An 11,948-nucleotide genomic window follows, 5' to 3' on the forward strand; every position below is an offset into this window, starting at 1 on the left:
TCTGCTGTTAGGAAGAGAATACGACGTTATGCAGAACAATATGTTGGTAGGACAAGGTTCTGTATATTTGTTCACATGGAAGTCAGGATGTATGTTTACTACAGGTTAATGAGGCAATACAAATGTGATGTGACTAAAATGGAAGGGCATTTAGTTGACTAAAATGGCCCCCTGTTTTCGTCATTTTGACAATAACTAGACTAAATAATTATTCAAATGACAAAAATGTGACTTAATGATGTTTTAGTCTAAATGACAAAGACTAAACTAAACCTAAACAAAGTGTGCTAAAATGAACCCTAACAAGACCGACCGTATGTAGCCGGAAATCCACACCGAATATCATTCTGTTTAACTTCACTGATTCAGTCTGGACCTGCCTTCATCGATAGTGATATTAGCTGTCATGATTCCAGGCTAACCAAGATGTCTGCAATTTGGTACAGAAGGCTTCATTATTCCCTGTAAGCATTGTTACTAAATGTATGGTTTCTCTGCTTGGCTACTGCCACCCGGGCAGATGGGGAACCCAGGGATATGATGCACAGCAATACCAACAGCTTGTATGGTCGCCCTGGCAGATGGGAACCCAGGGATATGATGCACAGCAATACCAACAGCTTGTATGGTCGCTCTTAACACAGTCGGTCTAAAACGCTCCAGATTCTCACTTGTTTTCTGCCTTGTGAATTACAGTTCAGAAATGTCAATCACATAACCAGGATTTCTTCAATATTGTACTGGATTTTCCTCTATTAAAATTAAACCTATTTCGTCTTCAGAACTGAACTGATTTAGAGACCTGTGTACATACTATAACTGTGTCACAACCCCGTTCCCCCTAACCACTACACTCCAGGGCATGTTATTGTTTATATGAAATATCTGTATTTTCTCCCAGCTACAACGGAGACTAATGAAATGTTATTTCCACCCCAGCTATGAACGAGTGGCAGGGTTAGTCTGTTGACGTTACAGATTGGACCTTTTTAATGACACAACCATATTATCTGTCCCCTGCAGCTGATGAAGACTATGAACAAGTCCAATGAGCACGTCTTGGCCATGGGGGCGTGTTTCAACGAGCGGGCCGACTCCCACCTGGTGTGTGTTCAGAACGACGACGGAAACTACCAGACACAGGCCATCAGCATCCACCACCAACCACGCAGAGGTACACACACACAGACACAGGCCATCAGCATCCACCACCAACCACGCAGAGGTACAGACACAGGCCATCAGCATTCACCACCAACCACGTAGAGGTACACACAGACACAGGCCATCAGCATCCACCACCAACCACGCAGAGGTACAGACACAGGCCATCAGCATTCACCACCAACCACGCAGAGGTAGACACACACACACACACACACACACACACACACACACACAGGCCATCAGCATTCACCACCAACCACGCAGAGGTAGACACAGACACAGGCCATCAGCATCCACCACCAACCACGTAGAGGTACACACACACAGACACAGGCCATCAGCATCCACCACCAACCACGCAGAGGTACACACAGACACAGGCCATCAGCATCCACCACCAACCACGCAGAGGTACACACAGACACAGGCCATCAGCATCCACCACCAACCACGCAGAGGTAGACACACACACACACACACACACACACATACACAGACACAGGCCATCAGCATTCACCACCAACCACGTAGAGGTAGACACACACACAGGCCATCAGCATCCACCACCAACCACGCAGAGGTACACACAGACACAGGCCATCAGCATCCACCACCAACCACGCAGAGGTAGACACACACACACACACAGACACACACAGACACAGGCCATCAGCATCCACCACCAACCACGTAGAGGTACACACAGACACAGGCCATCAGCATCCACCACCAACCACGCAGAGGTACACACACACAGACACACACAGGCCATCAGCATCCACCACCAACCACGCAGAGGTACACACACACAGACACACACAGGCCATCAGCATCCACCACCAACCACGTAGAGGTAGACACACACACAGGCCATCAGCATCCACCACCAACCACGCAGAGGTAGACAGACACAGGCCATCAGCATCCACCACCAACCACATAGAGGTACAGACACAGGCCATCAGCATCCACCACCAACCACGTAGAGGTACAGACACAGGCCATCAGCATTCACCACCAACCACGCAGAGGTAGACACACAGACACAGGCCATCAGCATCCACCACCAACCACGCAGAGGTAGACACACAGGCCATCAGCATCCACCACCAACCACGCAGAGGTACACACACACACAGACACAGGCCATCAGCATTCACCACCAACCACGTAGAGGTACACACAGACACAGGCCATCAGCATCCACCACCAACCACGTAGAGGTACACACACACAGACACACACAGGCCATCAGCATCCACCACCAACCACGCAGAGGTACACACACAGACACAGGCCATCAGCATCCACCACCAACCACGTAGAGGTAGACACACACACAGGCCATCAGCATCCACCACCAACCACGTAGAGGTAGACACACACACAGGCCATCAGCATCCACCACCAACCACGTAGAGGTACACACACACACACACACAGACACAGGCCATCAGCATTCACCACCAACCACGCAGAGGTACAGACACAGGCCATCAGCATTCACCACCAACCACGCAGAGGTACACACAGACACAGGCCATCAGCATTCACCACCAACCACGTAGAGGTACACACAGACACAGGCCATCAGCATCCACCACCAACCACGTAGAGGTACACACACACAGACACACACAGGCCATCAGCATCCACCACCAACCACGCAGAGGTACACACAGACACAGGCCATCAGCATCCACCACCAACCACGCAGAGGTACACACAGACACAGGCCATCAGCATCCACCACCAACCACGTAGAGGTACACACACACACACACAGACACAGGCCATCAGCATTCACCACCAACCACGTAGAGGTACACACACACACACACAGACACAGGCCATCAGCATTCACCACCAACCACGTAGAGGTAGACACACACAGACACAGGCCATCAGCATCCACCACCAACCACGTAGAGGTACACACACACAGACACAGGCCATCAGCATTCACCACCAACCACGTAGAGGTACACACACACACACACAGACACAGGCCATCAGCATTCACCACCAACCACGTAGAGGTAGACACACACAGACACAGGCCATCAGCATCCACCACCAACCACGTAGAGGTACACACACACAGACACAGGCCATCAGCATCCACCACCAACCACGTAGAGGTAGACACACACAGACACAGGCCATCAGCATCCACCACCAACCACGTAGAGGTACACACAGACACAGGCCATCAGCATCCACCACCAACCACGCAGAGGTACCCACAGACACATGCCATCAGCATCCACCACCAACCACGTAGAGGTAGACACAGACACAGGCCATCAGCATTCACCACCAACCACGTAGAGGTACACACACAGGCCATCAGCATCCACCACCAACCACGCAGAGGTACACACAGACACACAGACACAGGCCATCAGCATCCACCACCAACCACGTAGAGGTAGACACACACACAGGCCATCAGCATTCACCACCAACCACGTAGAGGTACACACACAGGCCATCAGCATCCACCACCAACCACGTAGAGGTACACACACAGGCCATCAGCATCCACCACCAACCACGCAGAGGTAGACACACACACAGGCCATCAGCATCCACCACCAACCACGCAGAGGTACACACACACACACAGACACAGGCCATCAGCATTCACCACCAACCACGTAGAGGTACACACAGACACAGGCCATCAGCATCCACCACCAACCACGTAGAGGTACACACAGACACAGGCCATCAGCATCCACCACCAACCACGTAGAGGTACACACAGACACAGGCCATCAGCATCCACCACCAACCACGCAAAGGTAGACACACACACAGGCCATCAGCATTCACCACCAACCACGTAGAGGTACACACAGACACAGGCCATCAGCATCCACCACCAACCACGTAGAGGTACACACAGACACAGGCCATCAGCATCCACCACCAACCACGCAGAGGTAGACACACACACAGGCCATCAGCATCCACCACCAACCACGTAGAGGTACACACACAGGCCATCAGCATCCACCACCAACCACGTAGAGGTAGACACAGACACAGGCCATCAGCATCCACCACCAACCACGCAGAGGTAGACACACACACACACACACACACACACAGACACAGGCCATCAGCATTCACCACCAACCACGCAAAGGTAGACACACACGCACGCACACACGCACGCACGCACACACACACACACACACACACACACACACACACACACACACACACACACACACACACACACACACACACACACACACACACACACACACACACACACACACACACACACACACACACACACACACACACACACACACAGACACAGACACAGACACAGACACAGGCCATCAGCATTCACCACCAACCACGCAAAGGTAGACACACACACACACACACACACACACACAGGCCATCAGCATCCACCACCAACCACGTAGAGGTAGACACACACACACACACACACACACACCATGGGGAGTTCATAGTCTGTGAAGTGGGACTAACCATAGATGGCGCTAGTGTTGAATCCCTTCAGATGGAAAATGTCATGGTGACTAAAACCAATATTTCTTGTTCTTTCTTCCAGTGACCGGCGCCTGCTTCTTTGTGTTCAGCGGTTCTCTAAAGGCAGGACACCTGGCCAAGACCAGCATCGTAGAAGGTACTCCAGTTTACCCACCTTTTTTTTATTTGTGAATCGTGTGTACCCACCTGTTACACTAAATGTAGTGTTTTTTGTGGTGCTCCGGGTTTAGTTTACCCACATATTTTTTACCGTATAATTCCTGATGTGGATGGAGCGTACCTGTTATACATCTGTTGTTCCCCTGTAGACGGTGTGATGGTGTGACATATAAGTGCCTTGCAAAAGTATTCATCCCCCTTGGCGTTTTTCCTATTTTGTTGCATTACGACAATGGATTTTTCTTTATGGATTCTATTTGGATTTCATGTCATGGTCCTCTTGCTCAGTTGTGCACTGGGGCCTCCCACTCCTCTTTCTATTCTGGTTAGAGCCAGTTTGCGCTGTTTTGTGAAGGGAGTAGTACACAGACAAAAAAATTTGCTTTTCTTTCGAAAACAAGGACATTTCTAAGTGACCCAAAACCTTTGAACGGTAGTGTAAATAACGGAAAAGTGGTGCGTACATATGTATTCACCCCCTTTGCTATGAAGCCCCTAAATAAGTCTGGTGCAACCAATTACCTTCAGAAGTCACATAATTAGTTAAATAAAGTCCACCTGTGTGCAATCTAAGTGTCACATGATCTCAGTGTATATATATATATATATATATATATATATATATATATATATATATATATATATATATATATATATATATATATATATATATATATATATATATATATATATATATATATATATATATATATGCACCTGTTCTGAAAGGCCCCAGAGTCTGCAACACCACTAAGCAAAGGGGCACCACCAAGCAAGCGGCACCATGAAGACCAAGGAGCTCTCCAAACAGGTCAGGGACAAAGTTGTGGAGAAGTACAGATCAGGGTTGGGTTATAAAGAAATATCAGAAACTTTGAACATCCCACGGAGCACCATTTTTTAAATCCATTATTAAAAAATTGAAAGAATATGGCACCACAACAAACCTGCCAAGAGAGGGCCGCCCACCAAAACTCACGGACCAGGCAAGGAGGGCATTAATCAGAGAGGCAACAAAGAGACCAAAGATAACCCTGAAGGAGCTGCAAAGCTCCACAGCGGAGATTGGAGTATCTGTCCATAGGACCACTTTAAGCTGTACACTCCACAGAGCTGGGCTTTACGGAAGAGTGGCCAGAAAAAAGCCATTGCTTAAAGAAAAAAATAAGCAAAAAACGTTTGGTGTTTGCCAAAAGCCATGTGGGAGACTCCCCAAACATATGGAAGAAGGTACTCTGGTCAGATGAGACTAAAATTGAGCTTTTTGGCCATCAAGGAAAACGCTATGTCTGGCGCAAACCAACACCTCTCATCACCCCGAGAACACCATTTAAGGGGAAACATTTAAATGTCTTGGAATGGCCTAGTCAAAGCCCAGACCTCAATCCAATTGAGAATTTGTGGTATGACTTAAAGATTGCTGTACACCAGCGGAACCCATCCAACTTGAAAGAGCTGGAGCAGTTTTGCCTTGAAGAATGGGCAAAAATCCTAGTGGCTAGATGTGCCAAGCTTATAGAGACATACCCCAAGAGTCTTGGGGGTGAATAGTTATGCACGCTCAAGTTTTCTGTTTTTCTGTCTTATTTCTTGTTTGTTTCACAAAAAAAAATATTTTGCATCTTCAAAGTGATAGGGATGTTGTGTAAATCAAATGATACAAACCCCCCAAAAATCAATTTTCATTCCAGGTTGTACGGCAACAAAATCGAAAAGATGCCAAAGGGGGTGAATACTTTCGCAAGCCACTGTACCTGTTGTTCCCCTGTAGACGGTGTGATGGTGTTATATATCTGTTGTTCCCCTGTAGACGGTGTGATGGTGTTATATATCTGTTGTTCCCCTGTAGACGGTGTGATGGTGTTATATATCTGTTGTTCCCCTGTAGACGGTGTGATGGTGTTATATATCTGTTGTTCCCCTGTAGACGGTGTGATGGTGTTATATATCTGTTGTTCCCCTGTAGACGGTGTGATGGTGTTATATATCTGTTGTTCCCCTGTAGACGGTGTGATGGTGTTATATATCTGTTGTTCCCCTGTAGACGGTGTGATGGTGTTATATATCTGTTGTTCCCCTGTAGACGGTGTGATGGTGTTATATATCTGTTGTTCCCCTGTAGACGGTGTGATGGTGCAGATCACAGGAGAAACTATGGACGCTCTACGGCAAGCCCTGAGGGACATGAAGGACTTTAGTGTCGCCTGTGGTCTGGTAGACCAGGAGGACGGCCAGGAACACGTTCACATACAGTGGATAGATGATGACCTCAACTTCAATAAGGGGTGAGGGGGAAGGGGAAAGGGGGAGGGAGGGAGGGAGGAGGGGGAAGGGGTGAGGGGAAAGAGGGAGGGAGGGAGGAGGGGGAGGGAGGGGAAAGGGGAAAGGGGGAGGGAGGGAGGAGGGGGGGAGGGAGGGAGGAGGGGGAGGGAGTGAAAGAGGGAGGAACACGTTCATATTCAGTGGCTAGATGATGAACACAACTTCAACAAGGGGTGAGTGTTTCCTGAATTCCAAATCAACTCCTAGCCCCTGAACTCCTGTAGATCTGAGGGGATTGGCTAGACATAAGCATTTTTTGTAATAGCTTCACCTTGCCTTCTGATTTGGGTGGGTGGAAAGGTAATGTTGCCATATTTCTTCCAATGATCCAATCCTCTCTCAATCTACAGGAGTGGCTAGAGGTTAGGGATCGATTTGGACTTTAAAAAATAGCTTTTCCCTCTTGGGTCCATCTATGACCGACAGTAAGTGTTTTAACTAAACCTCCCCCCACAGAGTGATCAGTCCTATCGATGGGAAGTCTATGGAATCCATCACCAGTGTGAAGGTCTTCCACGGGTCAGAGTTCAAGGCCAATGGGAAGGTCATCCGCTGGACAGAGGTATGTGACGTGTTGTCACCTCACCCTTCTCCCCGGAGGTGTGCACTCACTCACTCCCTCCCCTTCATGGATTTAAAAGGAATGGATTGGTGTTAGAAATATTGCTGGGGGAAAACACCTCATTTTAATTATTTTATTCCGTATTTGCATGGAGATAAATGCACTTTAGATACATTTGAGATTTGCATGCACCAGTTCAGAGCCGGTTCTAACCATTCTATTTCCCATGTCTCCAGGTCTTCTTCCTCCAGAGTGACGACCAGACCCAGCCCAACTGTCTGAGCGACCCTGCTGATCACAGCCGCCTGACGGAGAACGTGGCGAGGGCGTTCTGTGTGGCGCTGTGCCCGCACCTCAAACTGTTGAAGGAGGATGGCATGGCCAAGCTGAGCCTACGGGTCACCCTCGACTCAGACCAGGTACAGGGGCTTTTTAATACATGTTCATCAAAGGTCCAATCCAGAGTCCCTCTCTCCCCTGTGACAGCAGAGCAAGGGTTAAACACAATTAACACGATTTCAGCCAATCAGGACAGCCAGAGCATCGGTTAATTTTCTTCTAAACCAGGATAAGAAACAACAACCTGTGACAGCAGAGCAAGGGTTGAACACAATTGACACGATTTCTGCCAATCAGGGCATTTACATTACATTTACATTTTTAGTCATTTAGCAGACGCTCTTATCCAGAGGGACTTACAGGAGCAATTAGGGTTAAGTGCCTTGCTCAAGGGCACATCGACAGATTTTTCACCTAGTCTGCTCGGGGATTAGAACCAGCGACCTTTCGGTTACTGGCACAACGCTCTTAACCACTAAGCTACCTGCCGCCCCAGAAGCGTCCTCCTGATGATGCTGTTTCATTTGCACCCCGGTGCTCAGTGCCTGCAGTCCCAACTCTTCACAGAGGAAGGGTAGCCAGAGCATCTGTTAATTTTCTTCTAAACCAGGGTAAGAAACAACAACCTGTGAAGCAACAAGCTGTCTGTGATGACTTGGTCCCGGACTAGGTGACAGAGCAGTGTAGGTTTGTTCTACAGTAACCACTGTGCCTAGGATACCCAAACAGATGGATAATAACCACCTGTCTCTGTCTTGTTCCCAGGTGGGTTACCTGGCGGGCAGTAACGGCCAGCCTCTCCTCCCACAGTACCTGAGCGATCTGGACAGCACCCTGATCCCTGTCATCCACAGCGGGGCATGTCAACTCAGCGAGGGCCCCGTCGTCATGGAGCTGGTTTTCTACATCCTGGAGATGATCTCCTAGGAGACGGACGCACCACCTGGCAACGGACCGCCTAGCAACGGACCGCCTAGCAACGGACCTGCCCCACGTCTCCTGGTTCTCCCTCCCTCTCCCTCGCTCTCGGCCACCTCCTCTCTTTTTCCCCTCCATTCTGCCTCTCGCTCCCGCCTCCTGCTCTTCCATCCCTTCAGCTAGCTAATGTTGCTATTCCCTTCACCAGACAGACAGCTAGCTCTGCTGGTTAGCTACCAGCTAGCTAATGTTGCTAACCCTTCACCAGACCGACAGCTAGCTCTGCTGGTTAGCTACCAGCTAGCTAATGTTGCTATTCCCTTCACCAGACAGACAGCTAGCTCTGCTCGTTAGCTACCAGTTAGCTAATGTTGCTATCACTTCACCAGACAGACAGCTAGCTCTGCTGGTTAGCTACCAGTTAGCTAATGTTGCTAACCCTTCACCAGACCGACAGCTAGCTCTGCTGGTTAGCTACCAGCTAGCTAATGTTGCTAACCCTTCACCAGACCGACAGCTAGCTCTGCTGGTTAGCTACCAGCTAGCTAATGTTGCTATTCCCTTCACCAGACAGACAGCTAGCTCTGCTGGTTAGCTACCAGCTAGCTAATGTTGCTATTCCCTTCACCAGACAGACAGCTAGCTCTGCTGGTTAGCTACCAGCTAGCTAATGTTGCTATTCCCTTCACCAGACAGACAGCTAGCTCTGCTGGTTAGCTACCAGCTAGCTAATGTTGCTAACCCTTCACCAGACAGACAGCTAGCTCTGCTGGTTAGCTACCAGCTAGCTAATGTTGCTATCACTTCACCAGACAGACAGCTAGCTCTGCTCGTTAGCTACCAGCTAGCTAATGTTGCTATTCCCTTCACCAGACAGACAGCTAGCTCTGCTGGTTAGCTACCAGCTAGCTAATGTTGCTATTCCCTTCACCAGACCGACAGCTAGCTCTGCTGGTTAGCTACCAGCTAGCTAATGTTGCTATTCCCTTCACCAGACAGACAGCTAGCTCTGCTGGTTAGCTACCAGCTAGCTAATGTTGCTAACCCTTCACCAGACAGACAGCTAGCTCTGCTGGTTAGCTACCAGCTAGCTAATGTTGCTATCACTTCACCAGACAGACAGCTAGCTCTGCTCGTTAGCTACCAGCTAGCTAATGTTGCTATTCCCTTCACCAGACAGACAGCTAGCTCTGCTGGTTAGCTACCAGCTAGCTAATGTTGCTATTCCCTTCACCAGACAGACAGCTAGCTCTGCTGGTTAGCTACCAGTTAGCTAATGTTGCTATCACTTCACCAGACAGACAGCTAGCTCTGCTGGTTAGCTACCAGCTAGCTAATGTTGCTATTCCCTTCACCAGACAGACAGCTAGCTCTGCTGGTTAGCTACCAGCTAGCTAATGTTGCTAACCCTTCACCAGACAGACAGCTAGCTCTGCTGGTTAGCTACCAGCTAGCTAATGTTGCTATTCCCTTCACCAGACAGACAGCTAGCTCTGCTCGTTAGCTACCAGTTAGCTAATGTTGCTATTCCCTTCACCAGACAGACAGCTAGCTCTGCTGGTTAGCTACCAGCTAGCTAATGTTGCTAACCCTTCACCAGACAGACAGCTAGCTCTGCTGGTTAGCTACCAGCTAGCTAATGTTGCTAACCCTTCACCAGACAGACAGCTAGCTCTGCTGGTTAGCTACCAGCTAGCAAGCATCCCTCCACTCCACCTATGCACCATCTCTACTCTGCCCTTGGACCAGATCACATGATCCGGGAAGTCTGAGTAGCATTCCAGTTCCACTGTGGTAGCTAGAGGACAAAGCAGAAGCACTGCACTCTGGGAAATGTGGTCTCCGAAGGCCTTGTTGTAGCATGGGCGCTCCGAGGACCCCAGGGAGAGGTGTCCAGAGCTCTGCCTGATGAGACAGCACTTCTATCTCCGCTGACAGGGACTTCATGCGGTCCGGTGAACCAGGAAGATTAAAAAACTCAGCGATGAATGGAGAGAGAGAGAGAGAGAGCAAAAAAGAGAGGTGGGGGAAGAGAGTGAAGAAGCATCCTCCTGATGATGCTGTTTCATTTGCACCCCGGTGCTCAGTGCCTGCAGTCCCAACTCTTCAGAGGAAGGAAGGATTGAAGGAAGGATTGAAGGAAGGATTGAAGGAAGGATGCAGGAAAAGGAAGGACTCTCCTCCCCTTTAGCTTTATCCAATAATCACCAGATGCTTTATTTCCTGACATGGATGGACTACAGTTTTCGTTTGCTTTCGTTTTTTTTGTTTGTATATTTTTTTTAGGCAGCGCAATTGGAAATGACTCAATAGCTCCTGTCAGAGATCCAACACAGGATATCTGTGTCTGCATCCTATCCCCTATTTAGGGCACGACTTTTGACCCCATAGGGCTCTGGTTAAAAGTAGTGCACTATATAGGGGATAGGGTTCCGTAGATTTGGGACGCAACCCCAGCCCAGGACTGCCCTCTGCTGTGTGAATATGGACCTAAACAGATATGTAAGAATAATGTAGTTCTGTCCCTGAGGATGAGAAACTGAAAGATTTTTATTTTTGATCTGTCAATATTATTTTGTTGCTAAATTTGGCAAGTTGGCAGAACAAACCCCCGTAGACATGCTGACATTTGTAAAAAAATAATGATGCTAAATCTGAAGAGTTATGGATAAAACAAAGATAAATACAATATATTATGAAGTACTTGAGACATGACCGTTGTGGTTTTGTCAAGGGTTTTTGTTGGTATAAAACATATGACCGACCAGTGCTACGATAGACAGTCTCATCTGTAAACTCAAAGACAATCACACATGAATTTCTGCAGAAGAGTCGATACATTGACAAACATCATTAAGGTATAAGTTTGTATACTATATGTATTAAATATAGTCATTTTCTTGTAAAGATAAAATAAATGTGGTTGGCAGACAGTATTGAGGACCTA

At 48.4% G+C, this 11,948-nt stretch overlaps 1 protein-coding gene across 1 annotated transcript; it reads left to right on the forward strand.

The window, feature by feature from the left end:
- Positions 1–28: 28 nt before the first annotated feature.
- Positions 29–9,175, forward strand: LOC311098821 (zinc finger FYVE domain-containing protein 9-like; the record flags this gene model as incomplete). Its single annotated transcript, XM_084139391.1, has 7 exons — positions 29–46; positions 1,024–1,174; positions 4,763–4,837; positions 6,983–7,145; positions 7,639–7,744; positions 7,981–8,163; positions 8,849–9,175. The coding sequence occupies 7 exons, from the start codon at positions 29–31 to the stop codon at positions 9,008–9,010; spliced, it is 858 nt and encodes a 285-aa protein (XP_083995517.1). The 3' UTR covers positions 9,011–9,175.
- Positions 9,176–11,948: the final 2,773 nt, after the last annotated feature.

Source organism: Coregonus lavaretus (genome assembly GCF_964263955.1).
Source record: "Coregonus lavaretus genome assembly, chromosome: 23".
In the NCBI taxonomy this organism is placed as follows: Eukaryota; Metazoa; Chordata; class Actinopteri; order Salmoniformes; family Salmonidae; genus Coregonus; species Coregonus lavaretus.